Raw genomic sequence first — 17,565 nt, forward strand, 5'->3', positions numbered from 1 at the left:
ATTGAAAACGCAGAGAGAGTTTTGCAGTGCGGTGCGAGAAGAGCAACGAAAACACACCGTCGTCGGTACGGTGTGAGAAGAGCAAACACACCTGTCATCTGTGCGGTACGAAAAGAACAACGAAAAGGTCCTGACAAACATTATTTAACAGTGTTAAACAATCTTAATGGTAGGGACTTATTGGGAATTAAAAGATAAGAGACTAAAAAAGCCGCTTATTAACTATAGCGACTAAAATGGATAAGTTTAAAAATTATAAGTAATAAATGAATAATTAAACCTAAAAATTAACAAGTTAATAATTATTATTTTTCAACAGAAAAATACAAATCTGTGAGGTCCAAGAACCTAAGTTCACCCAACAATTTTTGTTTGTACGATAGAGCCGCTCCGAATAAAGTTCATTCCAATTTTCATTCCACTGTCGGCGGCGCCAATTAGGCACAGCTTTTCAAGCCTAACTTGAAAATATCTAATTTAGTTTCAACATCAGGGGACCTGGTTGGTGTTCATGGTCTGCTTGGCAGGTAAAGAGAAACCTTTTTCATTTGTCACTCGAAAATTGTAATGCCTATGCTTCTGTTTTTCATTGATGTAATCATGTTTTTTGTCAAAGCAGATTATTCATGGCATGTCAAAGCAAACTGTATCATCCCACAATTCGCATTCATACCAGATTGGCGTGCAATCAAGGAATTCAATTGTTTTTTAGACTTTTTATACGGTCCCTCCCAAGATCAAACTGCATCAATGTAATGGTGTAGAGACTATAGATATAGATTTATTTGGTGCCACTAGTAAGCATCTACTAATTGCGGTTCGTCTTGGTTTAGATTTTTGCTCAAGCTATTCAGTTATTTTTTATATTCACATTATACTTGGTTAGTGATGTGATATTTTAAAGGGTAAAATATGTAGTTAGATCCAATATTTTTAATCAAACTTGATTTTAGTCTATATAATTTAAATCGATTAATTTGATCTATATATATATATATATTAATACATTGATTCATATTTTAAAAAATAAATAGATTTAATGTTTATATATTGATGATTGAAGTATCAAAAATATATTTTATCCTATTTTAAACTAAAAGTAACACAAGATGGAAAAAAAAAAAAGGGAAAGAAAGACCTATGTCAATGAAACATTTTTTTCATACCAAACTAATAAGAGAAGTGCAAAAATAGTATTAAGTGAAAAAAATGAAAGTGGATCTTAAGAAGTTATTTAAATTCAATTATATATATATGGTTAGATCGTTGATTTTCATAATAATTATTATAAAACTAAATATAAAATAATTCTTTAGTAACGTACAAATCTTTCTTACCTTCACATTAAATGAAAATGACAACCAAATCTTAATCAAAAGATCAACTGGACAAGATTAAATTTATTTAAAATAACCTTGAAAATCCCTCAATAGTTACACGATAAATATTAACCCTTCTTGAAAAGTATCAACATTTATTTCACACGCACAGAGAGGAAGTGTCTAGTGAGTTTCTCCACTAGCGCACTTTATCTTTTTGATAATTCTTAATGGCTTCTATAACTTGGACAGAAAATGTCTCGTCGTCTAGGTAAAAAGCAATAGGATCCGCTAGTAGAGGCATTGGTAGGTTGAGAACCCCCTCAAGTGTTGCATGTAAACAATATGCAGAATATGTGACATGATATCCACCTTCCTGGACAATTAGAAGGCGTCCTGCACTGTGCCTTTTCGCAAGAAGATGGACAATTCGCCCTATTTCTCTATAACCCTCCATTGTTAAGCATTGCCTTCCATTGGGATCAAACTATGGCACATGAGGATATAATAATATATAAGTAAAGGAAAATTCAGTTTCTTTTTAATACTGTAACCTTGATGCAACATTACAACATAACCAGATAAGGCAATTGTTGCCGTAACCTTAGGAGGTGTTAAGTAGGGGAGATGTTTTTTCATGTCCATGAATCATGTTCCTAAGAATGAATTGAATTTGTTTGATTGATTATTGAGAATTTTTTAATAAGTTTTCCTAGGAATCAAAGAATTATGCATATTTTTATTGATTATTTTAATTATTTATCACAATATATAATTTCATAAACAATAAAATAATTTTTACTGTAAGAAAAGAATAATTAAACTTGAAAGAGTAAGATTCTCACCTCCTCCATGGGAAAGTTTTCGTGAAAAACTTATTAAAAAATATTTTCGGAAAACATTCATTCCCAAGAATGTTATTTGTTTAAAATATAGAAAACTAAAAACGTTCCCTTAAAACAAATAAGAGAGGTGATTAATCCAATGCAGGAAAGAATGTGGATCATGAAAATTGGACTGTTAATAAAATTGCAACCATTAAATTACAGTCTCAGGCAGGTAAAAATATGGAGCAAGTTTTTTTTCCCCCTACTTTTTACCTGAAGGAAAAATCATGCAGATTAAATGTTTGAGTGATTGAAAGGAAATGGACAATCAGATTGGCACAATTGCTCAAATTGCCATGCATTAAATCTTTGAGTGATTGAAAGGAAATGGACCATTTGATCATTAATAACATACTATAATTTGTCAGTAAACTAAATTCCACTAGTAAATGGCAATTGCTCGAACTTGGATGGACCGTTATTGTCTATTTATCCAAGGGATTAGTCTCACACCAATGACTGTGAGGATACCCTGGTCAAAATGTTCAAAACCATAAAGAGAAAAGCTAAACACCAGTGCTCATGTCTTTTTCATATAATCAGTTAGTCACCCTCACATTAGAGCTATGATTTGTTAAATAAATCATGATGAAACCCACATGTAATCCTTTTTTAAAACAAAGAGAACCTGAAAAGTTATTGACAGATTTGCTACTTTCAAATAACCACTTACTGAAACATGATATATTCCCTGGGGATTATCATACTAAGTCACTAACAGATCATAGATCATAGTGACTTGATCAGTGGTGTTTTTCTCAATAGAATACATCATCTTTGTAACATGTTTGCCTTATGGAGGGTATATATTTTCAGAATTCAGCAAAACATGTTTCAACTGTTGGCTACTTGGATTGATGAAGGCTATCAAACTCAATTTTGTTTCTACACTCTTATCTGTTTGGCTCCATTGCATTTGTCCAAGTTTTCACATCACTGTTAAAACTAATTAAGGACGTCTCTTGAAAGTCATGTGCTAATATCTTATCAGGTTTTAATTTATCTCAGAGCATGAATTCAAGTCTACATAAACTAGGCAATAAAATGCTAAAATGATCAAAATATAAATTGCCAACAGCAAAAATAGAATAACTTACTGCATTAGAGTCTTGTCCAAGAACCAAAACTATCATATCAGGCCCAAACTTTTGGATGGATGGAACAACCAACTCATTGAAGGCATGTACATATCCCTTGTCCCCAGTTCCATTTGGTAGAGGTATGTTCAAGTTAAAGCCATAACCTTCTCCTTCACCTAGCTCATCAACAGAGCCACTTTGCGGATGAGATGGACCCCATGATCCATGGTTCATATGAAGAGAGATGGTAAGAACCTTATTAGATCGATAAAACCCCTCTGCCGTTCCATTTCCATAATGCACATCAATATCTATGACCGCAACCTTCTTGCAGCCGGAATCTAAAGCCAATTGCACAGCTAGACCTGCATTGTTAAGGAAACAGTAGCCATCGGCCTGAGAAGGCTGAGCATGGTGACCAGGGGGCCTAACCAATGCATAGGAAACTTTTCCATCCCCATTCAGTAAATGCTTCATCGCAGATAGTGTAGTCCCAGCAGCAAGAAGTGCAGCATCCCATGATCCAGGGTTCAAAAATGTCCCACCACAAAGCTGCTTCCCCCCTTCTTTATCAACTTCTACCAGTTCATTTATGTATTCTAGGAAATTGCAACATTTGAAACCAATCATGCACTGTTTCATATCAATCTCCAAATTATGTCCAACACAACTACATCTATCGTCGAGGAGTGCTACCTAGCTTAACATTTTCTTACACACTCTCTTTCATTAGTTTTTTTTATTCATAGGAATCGAATACATGTACCATGAGGGTTTACAAAAATTCACACATGCTGCTCAACCAACTAATTAACTTAGATAAACCCCCTTCTTACTCTCTTTTATTAGTTAATATACCCAATATACTTTTACGGAAAAAGATCCCTTTTTCGACACCAACAGCCTCTATGATTATGCCAATATACCCAATATGTTAATATATAACGACAGAAACTGGAAAAAGAAAAGTACTAAAGAAGCAATGGTAATGGGGAGAGGATTAGGAAACAGTACCAGGAGTGTGAAAAGAAAAAAGCTCAGGGATTTTTGCAGGTGTACCAAGGTGCCAAGAAATGTAAGGGGAGATAGGACCCCTTTTGAGAATAGACACTAGGTTTTTCACTCTGTCTGAGTTTTCAGGGTGCTTCTCCAACACCTCTAAGAAGCCTGGATCCATCCCCGTGTCAAACACGCCATTGCCCGTGTCATGCTTCAGCATCCCTTCGTGCCAGAAAACGTCAATTTGGCCTACCGTGGAAGAAGATGCTCCTTCTGCACCTGCATCAGCCATTCTGCACCTCCTTGCGACTTCTCACTGCTTATAGCAGCCACAACTCCTTTGTGCTCAATAAGTAGGATAACGCCTAGGCTGTTGCTAGGGGCACCCAGCAAAATTGCTGGTACACCCAGCAATTTAATGAAGTACCGAAAATACCCTCCGTTTAAAAAATAAAAGTAACGTAATAAAAAAAAGTTTGTTCTTCCGTGATAGCTTTCTTCTTCACCTTGCTTCCGCGCTTGTTTCTTCCCCGTGCACCCAGCAATCTCATTCGTGCTTGTTCTTCCTCCTCGCCCTCATTGAGCTTCTTCCTCCTCGCCCTCATTTCGTTCTGAATTTGAAATTTGGAGAAGAAGCTATTGTTCGTGTCCTCCATTGAAGTTCACATCCTCCATTGAAGTTGTTATTCATGTTCTCCGCCATCAAGGTTAGTCTTCTAACCTGCTCGTAACTGTTTCAATGGCGTGAATGGTGTAAATGGCTGTCGGAACCTTAGGAAAGACGACATTAATGGCTGGAGGTTGAAGACGAAGGTTCTTCCACGAGAAGAACCTTCTTCCGCGCGTAGGAAAGGGGCTTCTGGAACTCCCGCGGAAGAAGTGTGGAAGGTTCTTCCGCGGATTCCTGCGGAAGAAGCTTCTGAAGGATCTTCCGCGTGATCCAACAGAAGAAGGTTCTACAAGATCTTTCGCGTCATCCAGCGGAAGAACCTTGTCTTCCGCGGACCCGCGGAAGATCCTGCAGAACCTTCTTCCGCAGGCTACAATTTGTTGTCACGGAAGAACCTGCTGAAGCTTCTTCTGCAGGCTACTTTTTATTCTCGCGGAAGATCCTGCGAACGTTCTTCCGTGGATCATGTTTTGCTGTGTATTTTGATTTTTTTGCTTTTTTTTTAGATTATACCTGAATTTGTTCATATTATTAGGTAGTTTGTGCTATTTAGTTGCTATTAAAAATTGCATTTGTATGTAAAATGAAATTATATTAGGTGTGATTTATATATGCATTAGGATGTCTAAATTGAAGTGTTAGGATGTCTAAATTGAAATTATATTTGTTGTGATTTATATATGCATTAGAATGTCTAAATTGAAATGTTAGGATGTCTAAATTGAAATTATATTTGCTGTGATTTATATATGCATTAGGAAGTAACTATGTGATTTTAGCATAATAATAGCCATCATTTTAAATAAAATATAGTTGAATTATTATTTTTTTATCATAAATATTTCACATAATAATAGTATGAAAAATTTCTTAATTTCTTAATTTTAATTAATTCATAAATAAAGATAATTATAACTTAATAAATAAGTTATCGATAAAATGTAACAATTTAAGCATTTCTCAAGACACACCCACAATAAGACACATTGTCTTTCAAATGACGTACACGTTCAAACTCAACAGAAATTTCATTTAAAGCGTACATTGACACCATTCCCAGAAGCCTCTTGTATAAGGTTTTCTTAAAAACATGACCAACAACATGTGTACTTGTTTCGAATGATGCTCTAATTTCAGTGTGTTGCAGCGTCATCATGTTGTTCATTGCATCCCAAACACTACAGAGGTCTCCAACGCTATTCTGTAATATCCTCTTCAAAGACCAATGAGCAGATTCAACCCTACATTTAAAACACACAACAGAGAAGACAAATTAATAACAATAATGTTCAAAAAATCATTAAAAGAAACTTGACTAATATAGTAAAACATTTGTTTGATTGTGGTGCAACTGCTGCTGTTGTGCTCCTTCAACGTTAGCAGGATGCTTCTTGGTTTCACATTCGACTTCGTCATATCAGTAATGATATTCTTCTTATCATCTGTCAATCTCCCAGCATATGGATGTTCAACTAAGGTCTTCGCCAATTCATGGTTGTGAATCCCACATATCAGCTTCACTGCCCAACCTTCACCTCCATGCACTGGTTTTCCACGAATCTTAAATGGACAACCACATTTTCTAGTACATGTGTCTTTTCTAACAAATTCTTTCTTCCTACCCTTGTACTTACCGCTCCTTTCACACCCAATTAAGACAAATGACGTTCTTCCTCTGCTGCCAGTATATGTATCAGACCTCATAATTACTGCAACAAAACCATTTTCATGGACAACCGTTCGAACCCACTACAAAACATCTTCTCGGGTTTCAAAGACCTAGGACACAACCACGACATATTAATTTTTACACAAATCATACATTAGACCAAACAATTAAAACTGATCGACATGCTTACCTGAGAAGTATTAAAAGCATCTGAACAATCAACATGTGCTTCATTCACACCACAATCTTCTTCTTCATTTTGAAAATCCATATCAACTTCTTCGGACATCGCACTGTAATATGCCCATTGATCTTCGTCCATCTTAATTCAAAGTATAACTATCACCTGATTCAACATTCAACTAAATAATTTCAACAATTTGACAACTTCACACAAATATTTAATCTACATATACATAACCAAATTCAACTTTTAATTACATAATTCCAAAATTATAACCTACAAAGCTCATTTAACCAAAAAATACCTCAACCTAGGCAAAATAAAATCAACAATTCAACCAACAAATATATTTTTATGTTTCACATAAATTACAAATAGAATTAACCAAAATAACATTCAAAATAATCTTAAAACAAAAAAAAATCATAAAATAAAACAAATTAATTCACGGAAGAAGCAGTCTTCCGCAGTAGTAATATTAACTGCGGAAGACTGCTTCTTCCGTGGAGTCACGCGGAAGACGTCTTCCGTGAGACTCCACGGAAGAAGTTTTTTTCTTCCGCAGCTATAATATCTTCCTCAGAAGAAAATTTTTTGCGTCCAAACTTACACCATTCTACTACCAAAAATAAACAATCAACCACACAAACCAGCTACGTACCTTACTTGACAAATATCACACCAAAGAAGAGCACAAGCACAACCAACATCGACAAAAATCGCACAACACAAGCACCAGAACGGAGAAAACGCACCAGAATGGAGAAAACGCGCACCAGAGTGGAGGAAACGCAGGAGAGAGAAAGCAAAAAGGAAGAATGAAAAAAAAATAGTTTTTATATAAGGAAAAAGTATAGGGGCATTTTTGGATTTTTAAAAAATTGTTGGGTGCACCAGCAATGTTGCTGGGTGCCCCTAGCAATTGCCTAACACCTATATTTTAGTGAGAAAAATTAAATCCAATGGACCTGATGTTGGCCTCTTTGCTTTGAGTGCTGCTAGGTGCACCCAGCATTATTGCTGGTGCACCCAGCAATTAAGAGGAAAAGACAAATGTACCCCTGGGCTAATTAATTTAAAAAAAAAACGGTTCATTTCCGCCATTTCTTCTTCTTCACGATTTCTGTTGCTTCTTCCTCTTCTTCCTCGCCATTGTTGCTTCTTCGTGACCTTCATTGGTGACCTACGCATCCTTCTTCGAATCCTTCTTCTTCCTCTCGAAAAAGCTTGGTTGCGTCTTCTTGTGCGTCTTCTTCGTGACCTTCCAATCGCGTGCTTCGTTCGTCTTCTATGGGTGTTGACGGTGGTGTTGTTGCGTCCTCGCGTCGGCATTGTCGAGGTAAGTTCCTCTTCGTCTTCGTCTCCGCCATGGGTGTTGGCAGGGAACCTTTCGGATCAAGTTGATCCGAAAGGTTTGTAAACACAATTTCCTGATCCGGAAATTGTGTTTACACCTTTTCTTTATTATAGATCAACTTGATCCGTAAGTAGTGTAGAAACAGCTTACGGATCATGTTGATCCGGAAGTTGTCTGAAACTGCATTTTTAAAATTGCTAACTCTGAATTTTGTGTGTTTTTTATTCTGAAATTTGCAGCTTACTTCATCAAGGCTATTTCTTTAATACAAGATCTTCGTTTGAACTTTGAACAAGGTGAGTACTTGATATATTTGACGAATTTTTTTTTCAATGTTTAGCATTACTTTGGTAGAATAGTAAATATTGGTTGTAATTTGGATCATTGTTATTAGATTGTTGTTACAATTTGTTTTGACCTTAGTCACAATTTGGTTGTAAATAATGACATGTTGACATATAGATAGATAAATAGTATTGATTGATTAGTATGAATTATGATTATATATACATATATTGATTATCCAAATAGTATGAATTATGATTATATTGACATGTAAATAGTCAATGTTACATTCAACCATTTAGACACTTTTTTTACCCCAAAGTCTTTCACAAAACTTCTCTTGACACTTGTGTAAGTCTCTTTTTTAATTAGGTACCTTTCCATCAAAACCTCATTAAAGATAAATGACTTACATTGTAAACCTTCCTAACATAAATTGATTCTTTGCAATCCTCATGTCTTCCTTTATAAAGTTTCGAAGTCAATGATAAAGGGTCCAAAACTAGCCTCCCGAATGTTCAGAGAAAAATTGTCCCTAGAAGCTTGTTTACATTGATGTAGACTACAAGTGTAGCACAATTTAATATATTAGGAGAGGGTAGTGTAATTTTAAAAAATATAAGAGAAAACAATATTATTTGAGCATCTCTCAAAGGGAGGGGAGTGTAATTTATTCTAATAGAAAAAATAAATGGTTTAGTGTTTCTAGGTTACACCACTATATGACCCATGTACTATTTGAATGTGAAAAGTAATTGATCCTTACAACAACAACAACAACTACAAACACCTTATTCCAACATGCATGTATTGAACCAAATCCCTAAATTTGATCCTTACACCAGTTAAATATATCCAAATGCTATTTTCCAATATTTTAGTTTATTTATATAATGCTTAGCACTTTGGTTAATTTACATTAACACGATTAGCCACACTCATTGTGACTATCTTAAATTCCTCCAAAAATGTCTCTTGAGAAACAGGCTTATCCAAATCAGAGCCATCTTGAGATAGCAGTGCCGGTTCCACAATGTTGCTCAATACCTAAACCAAAAAAAAATGATAAGCCAAGAGAGGAAGGAATTAAATGAAACAAGTTTGAGATTTTTATGTTTCTTGGTTAAAGTATAAAAATAAAGCTTCTTAGCAACAAATGAAAACTTGTTTTAATTTCTCATGACTTTTTTGGTAACATAAGGAATTCCTTGTTCAACAATGAGCTTGCCAAGAGCTTCAATTATATGGTCATGAAGTGATCTGTCAGGGGACTCAATCTGAGAGAATATGGATACCATTTCAGCTTCATAACCTGAAACATTCCTGCTTCCCATGTGTGAATTCATTCAACACCTATGGAATAAATCATTCTACATGTCAATTCTCTCTTCCTGATTAGCTCAACATTGGTCAATCAAAGTCTTGATACACAAATATAATTAATCTTATAGACGAAAAGGAAAATTTAATGAAGAGATAAACAATCCATTTAACCCTCATAATGTCAAGTTATTTTAGAACTAATTGCTGCTACTTTTTTTTTTTGGCTTCTTGTGACATTTATAAAACCATGCATGGAGACATTTATAAAACAATCCATTTAATCCTCATAAGGAAAATTTTACCCTTAATTCTCGCAACAAAGTCCTAAATTCTTTGATCCATTGAATTTTGTGCCTTCTCTGGCTTGAATTAAATTGTCCATACTCTACTGATGTTAGTATCAATGAGACGAACACAACCAAAACCATGCATGGAGTTAAGGTATATTATACTGATGTTAACAGGAATGATCTATTTCTCAGATTCCTGAATCAAGGTCAATACCACTAAGCATTTGAGATGTTGTTGACCATTGTTTCTCAGATTCATAAAGCTGAGCAAGTTTCTCTCTAATAACTAAAACATATGATAAAACAACAAGTTGGCATTTAGAGTAATTGAATTGAGTCAACCAACTGCTTGAACAACCATTGGGTGATGGTGTTTTGCTGTCCCAAATCAATGTCATATATGCGTTAGACGCATGAAATTTGAGAAAATGAAATGAGTGATGGATTTTGCGGTACTCATTTGCAGATCATGGTTAGGACTAGAGGATTAGGTCGTGCCTTAGGTTAGGTCACTGGCAGAGGTGTGGGCAGAGGAGATCATGATGATTCCGATGATGCTCCACAGCGTCGATGACCTACTGCATCCGCACGGAAGCAGCGAGTCGCTGTGACTGTGGATCACGTCGATGAGCCAGTCATCCCTGACCCAGATGTTCAGGATGACCCGATGGAGGCACCAGCTGCTGTGGAGGACATTCCTATGGACGCAGGTGCAGAGGCGGCTGAGGATCAGCCTCAGGAATTTCCGGGTGGTCCGAGCGACCCATTTGTGTTGACAGCGTATGCGGATCACGTTGCTTGCAACGTATGGACGGGAGAGGTATTTATACTATTTATTTTTAGTTACTTGTAAATTATACTTTATGATTGAAATTAGTTTTTCTTTAAATGATAATTTTAACAAATTTTGCGTTCCTTTATACTTCAATTCAGGAGCGTCCTGAATTGAAGCTATCCTCTCATGGGAGGAAGGTCCACAGTTTAGGCAGGCCTGTCCCTGCCATTGAGGGACTTATTGCTGGTACAGGACTAAGTCCTCTGATCGCGTGTTCGGTAGACACCGGCGATCGGGGACTTTTGTCCGCGTTTGTGGAACGGTGGCACCGAGAGACGTCTAGTTTCCATCTCCTGGTGGGAGAGCTCACCATCACATTGGACGACGTCTCCTCTCTTCTCCATCTTCCCGTTATTGGCGACTTACACGCATTTCAGCCCTTGAACATGGACGATGCGGTTCAGATGCTGGTGGACTTGTTGATGGTGTCTCCAGAGTCTGCTAGGGCTGAGACAGTCCAGTGTCGCGGACCGTACGTACGCCTGCAATGGGTACGTGATATATATCAGCATCGATGCCAGGCAGGTCATTGGACAGCTGCGGCTCGTGCATATCTTCTTCACCTACTGGGTTGCACTCTGTTTGCTAACAAGAGTGCAACCAATGTCCATGTTGTCTACTTGGAGGCCCTTCGTGACCTCAGTATGACAGAGAGGTACGCTTGGGGAGTGGCTGCTTTGGTTCATATGTACGACCAGCTGAACGATGCATCTATGAGCCACAGTCGACAGCTTGGCGGTTACATCACATTGCTGCAGGTAACAAATATGTTTTTCATTCATCCAGGCTAAACAATGTTCAACTTTAAATTTTGTTACACTTTCATTATTAATGTTTATAATTTGAATGTTACATCTGTAGTGCTAGATTTACGAGCAATTTCCCTCGGTTGCGGAGTCCACCGCTGATCAGGACTACGACGAGGCTTCTCCGCGTGCGTGCAGGTGGATTGCGACGAAGAAGACCGTGAAAAGCATTCGCACGCCGTCGTATAGGGAGCGCCTGGACCAACTCCGGATTCCGGATGTCTGTTGGATCCCTTATGGGGAGCATCGGGAGGTCCGGGACTTCCACGTCAGATCATGCTATTCCGGTCTCTTGCGCTGGGGGCCTGTTGTTGTTTATTGCCGACCGGAGAGGGTCGTGCGGTAGTTTGGTTACACGCAAACCATTCTTGCTCCTCCTGTCGATTCATGGGTCTCGTATGATGATATACACGACAGGTGGATGCACTACGAGGATCATATCGTACCTGCAGGTGAGGTGTGCGTTGTGCCAGGGGTGTGTTCCAGTGACTACATCGACTGGTTCTTCCGCATCTCTCATCCTTTCATGACACCAGGCCACGCATTAGATCCCCTGCCTCATGGTCACGCCCCACAGGCCCGATTCGTCCCTCAGGCCCCGTAGATGGATATCCCTCGCGTGCCGGAGTCAGGAGCATCGTCAACATCTGCGGAGGAGCCCAGACATGCAGTGGTAAGTAATACTAATAATTTACGTCATTTACCTCAATATTTGCATAATAATTTGTGTAATTAGTTTGTTTTGTATGTAACAGGAAGTTTGTGATGACATTGCTGAGAGGTTGAAGCGTCATCCGAGTCTAGGGGTGGTCACGCCTGGCTCATCGACACATGAGGTGATCGAAGAATGCCTCAGATTGGCCAGGAGTGTGACACAGGACCATCTAGTATACGTTAGGTGTAGACGCAGGCGGCACACTGATCAGGCGTAGTTTATGTATATATTTTACATTGATATTCCTTGTATATACAGATATTGTACATGAACTCATTTCATGAGTATTGTTGATTTTATTTATTTTCATTACTAATGTTAGTTTTATTTATTTTCATTGATTGTGTATTCCATTTGTGTCTATATACACGTGTGTTATTAAAATGGTCTAGTTAACTTAGTTTACCAACTAATAAAAAATAATTTAAAATATAACTTTAAATATAATTGAAATAAAGAAGTTGAAAAGGGTGTAAAAAAAATAATTAACCAAAAAATGGACATCATTCGTTATCTAAGATCTTATATAACGTACTAATATTTTTAAATTCTCTTATAATTATAATTTTCCCACTTATACTAATGATCATGTAAAAAAATTTATTATAAAGTAGTTAGTATTTTAATTTTTTATATAATACTAATTATTTTTTTATATTCTTTATAATATTAATAATGATATGATTAATTCTTTATAATATTATCTTTTATGTATTTATTGATTTTTATTAATATGTATAAAATAACCTTCAACAATAATTATAATGGGACTGAGTAAGTATTTTAATATTATCTTCTAAACAAATTTATTCTAAAAAAATATATTAAAAAATTAATTATTTATAATAAATCAATATTTATAAATATATTATAATTAATAAAATAAAAAATAGATTTAATTATATTATAAATAAATATGCTGTATTTTAAAGCATATTATAATTATTTTTCCTCTTACGGATCAACTTGATCTGTAAGTCTCTTACAGATCAACTTACGGATCAAGTTGATCCGTAGGAGGAAAACTAAACAAGGACAATTTTGCCATTTTTTAAGAATGATGGGTGCACCAGCAATAATGCTGGGTGCACCTAGCAACACTCCTTTGCTTTTGGGAAATTGGTATTGGCCCTCCAATTGTTTTTGGCCCATGAATGCACAAATACTAAAATGTCTTTTTGCTTCTTTTATCTCATATTGGTATCCAACCCATCCTTTTTGACAAACCAACCAAATAGGCCAAATAGTAACACAATAGAATCATGATTTGATTTTGTTAGGATAGAATCACAATCATTCTATTGCATGAAATGCAACAAAATAAAATCATAATTTTATTGTGCAACAGTTTATGCAGCATAATCATACTTTCATGGTCTTTTTTTTAGAAAAAAAATGTACAATGAAAGTTTGATTACATTGTACAATATGCAAGAAAATCATATTTACGTTGTACTTTTGTAATTGGCCCTCGTTTCTACAACAGAATCGTGGTTCGATTGTGCACTTTTCTAACACACTCAGCTACACAACGAAAACATACCTCGACTAAACTAGCAGGGATGTGAAAAAAAAGTACAATGGAATTATAATTTTGTGATACATTATACGACGAAATCACTTCGTTGTATAACATTTTTCACACTCTCACTGATGCAGTGGAAATATGTTTCCATTGTGCATTATAAGGAAAGATATCTTTAGAATTTAAGAATGTTGATAGGAACTAAAACTAATGTGGTTGGGGCCCATAACAACCCCTTGCTTTTGCCATTCATTGTCTTTTCAATTGGATCTTCTTATGGACCCAAAACTTAACCTGATTGGATTTTTACTACTACTTCATGGCCAAATTTTCACAAGTGTCATAATCATACTCAACAACAAAATTAATCAATACAAGATAATATAATATTGGAGGGAATTTTTATAGGCAAATGTAAAGATCTAAATTATAATTGGTAAACGTAGCTAAGTGATTTTTTTAATATTGATCATATGTATCTTTTATATGAGATAATAAGAATATAACTATTATAACTTATGAAAAAAATTCTAAGTATTTAATGTATCTATATACTTAAAACTCAAACTAGAGGTAAGTGATTTTGTGTTTATAAGATATGATGAGTATAAATTTAAATCTCCTAAAATGTTTTATGGCAATCCTTCTTGGTAATCCTTCTTGGTATTAAGTAAAAATGTATCAAATATTCTATTATGCTTTTAAGATATAAAATATATTTATTTTTATAAAATATTATGAGGATTAATAAAAAAAATGAATTAATTGATTTTTAATCTTTTAAATAGTCATTTTGCAGAATTTTGGTTTATTGATCGGCTTTCAATTATATCAATTGAGTCTATAAAATTTTCTTCCATTTATAATAAGGTCGCGGTTCATGAATTCTTTCAACATTCAAGTCAATAATTTGCTTAGAATGGAAATACATTCTTTTTATCGTTCATTATTGTTATGAAAATAATAATTTACTCCATAGTTAGTACAATCAAGATATTTAGTTAGGTCATTATAGTTTAAATATTTAAGAGACATTTGTTTCATGGACTAAATTATATTCTTAGGAATATTATTATCATAAATTTTATTTCTATTAACATGTTTGGTAACTAAGTAACATTTCTTGGAATATTTTAAAATTTATTTTAATTAAAAAATAAAAATATAAAAAAAAATGGAATTAAGTAAAAGTGGAAAGTTATTTTAGAAAATAACTTATATTCCAATGGATGGTTCATGTCACCTAGTGATAATTGTTATGCATACTTAATTTGAACATTTAAATCACATAGCAATTATCTAATTTATTCTCTTTTAATGCTTCTTTTGATATAAAATATATGAATTTAACTTCTTCTAAGTTTTTATCCAGAAAATGCTAAAATTAGTGAATTCAAAGTGTTTTGGTTCCATTTTTTTTAGAGTTTAACACAGCAAGAGATATGGAATATGTGAAGAATTGGAGCAACATGCTCAGCACAAGAATGCACATTTAGTACAAAAAGCCAAACTGAACTAACTGGTGCATGTGCACTAAACGCGCATTTGGAAGCTTAGCGCGTGGTCACTTAAGTTAACTAGACTTTGCATGTGCACGCTAATATTGACAAATATATAAATTTTTTATTCTATCTTTATTTTGGTGTTACCCTGTTTTTTTAAAAAATTGATTAAGTTTAAATTTGACTATCATGTATCGGTACCATATGCCATATCCGTGACGTATCATACATTTTTTCTTTTTTAAATCAGTATGGATACATGCGGGATACAAATCCAATATTGGTATGCTTCCCAAAATGGTGTATTTGTGTTTTAGAGATCATCTTCGCTGGAAGCACTACAACAAGAATATGAATACTTTCACAGGAAAAGGAGGGTTCTACAGGTGGTTGCAAACAAGGTTTTAAAAAATGGTTTAGAATTGTGATTTGGGCAATAACATCATGGTATTTTTATTGTCTACAACAACAATGGAGCTGTAATTGTACTGCATCGGTCACGTTTGTCCATGATATTAACAAATAGATTCAAGATGAGTTCGCTTTCTAAACAATCTTCTTCGTCACCATTTGACGCTAATTGCTTTTCAGGAAAGGTATAATCAGAATTAAGAATGAGATTCATTGGCACAACTATAGTTACTATAGACCATCTCAACAAAAGAAAGAAACCAGAAATTGCAAAGGCAAACAAGTTAGTTAGCGTAAGTTTTCTTAAGCCTAAACCTAAATGATAACAATAATAATAGGATAAATAACCACTTTTGTCTATAAATGTGTAATTTGCTGACAAATGCATCCTTGAAATATGAAAATACAAAATTTAGTCCCAAAAAGTGTAAAAAGTTCGGAAAATATATCCGACCGTTAATTTTTGTCCGTTAGCGTTAATAAAATATCCTACGTGACACAATGGATGAATTTCTCACTAAAATGATTGTTAATGTGACCATGCTGATTAGATTAGATGAAAATGTTAATAAGATATGATGTTTGGACATAAATGTCAGTAATTTTTTGTTTGACGAAAAATGTCAATATTTTTTATTGGAGAAAAATGTTGGTAATTTGTTTTGTATCTAGATGTCAATACGTTCCATTTGATGAAAATATCAATAAGTTATAATGATTGGACGAAAATGTCACAATTGTTATAGGACCTAAATATCAATATGTTTCTATTGAACTAATTTGTTAGATTCGAAATTTTGTTTTGTTTAAGGGTAAAATATAATTTTAGGATAAATTTTTACCATTTTTTATCGTCACAAACATAGCATTACAATAATCACTTAAAAAAATATATTGACAAACATAATTTAAAACAAACATAATAATAATGATAATATTGATTATCAACCATAATTTTTCTGTCACAATATAAATTATCTAAAATAAACATTGTACTAGTTTATCAAAATAAACACTGTAATTATGTACCAATCATTATAAATTTTTTTAAATTATAATAATTAGTCACAATCTACTATAAATAAAAGATAAATATATCCTATATTCCACTTCTTCGAATCTTGACTATTTTATTAACAGTGACGAACAAAAATTAACGTTCATATATATTTTTTGCACTTTTTACATTTTTGGGGACTAAATTTTATATCTTTCAGAGACGCATTTTTAGCGAAGTAGGAAGACAAAAAGTCAATAAAATATTATATGACAAATATGTCTCTATGTTGATAATTAGAGATGATCATGTTGATAATTATTTCAGTGATAAATTGGTTCCTATGTGTCACGTAAGCTATTTTCAGCAAATTACATATTCAGGGACAAAAGTGACTATTCACTCATAATAATATCTCATGGTCATATTATGTTATGCCGCTACAGCCATGGAGAGAATAAAAAAACTTGATCTAACAAGTGGAAGATGTGTATTAGTTTTGTGGATCATATCAATTGACAAACAAAACAAAACTTTTTTGATCTCATTGATTAGATTAGATGAATCGAAATTCAAGTTTGAACTTGAGTGAACGAATCAACACAATATCAACAACACTATCTAACCCCAACTCGAACATGTGACTTTCACGTTATTAGCACAATGCTTTAACCAATTGAGCTAATAGATCAATTATGTTATAAAATAATTA

At 34.4% G+C, this 17,565-nt stretch overlaps 2 protein-coding genes across 2 annotated transcripts; one reads left to right on the forward strand and one right to left on the reverse strand.

Moving 5' to 3' along the window:
* Positions 1-1,368: 1,368 nt before the first annotated feature.
* LOC114380007 (histone deacetylase 8) lies at positions 1,369-4,618 on the reverse strand. Its single transcript, XM_028338884.1, has 3 exons — positions 4,300-4,618; positions 3,304-3,884; positions 1,369-1,806 (listed from the first exon to the last, which is right to left on the reverse strand). Exons 1-3 carry the CDS (start codon positions 4,574-4,576, stop codon positions 1,519-1,521), a joined length of 1,146 nt encoding a protein of 381 aa, XP_028194685.1. The 5' UTR covers positions 4,577-4,618; the 3' UTR covers positions 1,369-1,518.
* A 6,111-nt stretch (positions 4,619-10,729) lies between these two features.
* LOC114379016 (protein MAIN-LIKE 1-like) lies at positions 10,730-12,307 on the forward strand. Its single transcript, XM_028337580.1, has 4 exons — positions 10,730-10,882; positions 10,996-11,655; positions 11,765-12,045; positions 12,121-12,307. Exons 1-4 carry the CDS (start codon positions 10,730-10,732, stop codon positions 12,305-12,307), a joined length of 1,281 nt encoding a protein of 426 aa, XP_028193381.1.
* Positions 12,308-17,565: the final 5,258 nt, after the last annotated feature.

Source organism: Glycine soja, chromosome 12, assembly GCF_004193775.1.
Source record: "Glycine soja cultivar W05 chromosome 12, ASM419377v2, whole genome shotgun sequence".
NCBI classification, from domain to species: Eukaryota; Viridiplantae; Streptophyta; class Magnoliopsida; order Fabales; family Fabaceae; genus Glycine; species Glycine soja.

What these genes read in the sequence shown, in the direction of transcription:
- LOC114379016 (XM_028337580.1), top strand. Translation starts at nt 10,730, where the DNA reads ATGGAGGCACCAGCTGCTGTGGAGGACATTCCTATGGACGCAGGTGCA. An exon ending in GCAACGTATGGACGGGAGAG is followed by an intron (nt 10,883 to 10,995) that starts GTATTTATACTA and finishes ACTTCAATTCAG; the next exon opens with GAGCGTCCTGAATTGAAGCT. An exon ending in GTTACATCACATTGCTGCAG is followed by an intron (nt 11,656 to 11,764) that starts GTAACAAATATG and finishes CTGTAGTGCTAG; the next exon opens with ATTTACGAGCAATTTCCCTC.
- LOC114380007 (XM_028338884.1), bottom strand. Translation starts at nt 4,576, where the DNA reads ATGGCTGATGCAGGTGCAGAAGGAGCATCTTCTTCCACGGTAGGCCAA. An exon ending in TTTTTCTTTTCACACTCCTG is followed by an intron (nt 3,885 to 4,299) that starts GTACTGTTTCCT and finishes GCAATTTCCTAG; the next exon opens with AATACATAAATGAACTGGTA. An exon ending in TTGGACAAGACTCTAATGCA is followed by an intron (nt 1,807 to 3,303) that starts GTAAGTTATTCT and finishes CATGTGCCATAG; the next exon opens with TTTGATCCCAATGGAAGGCA.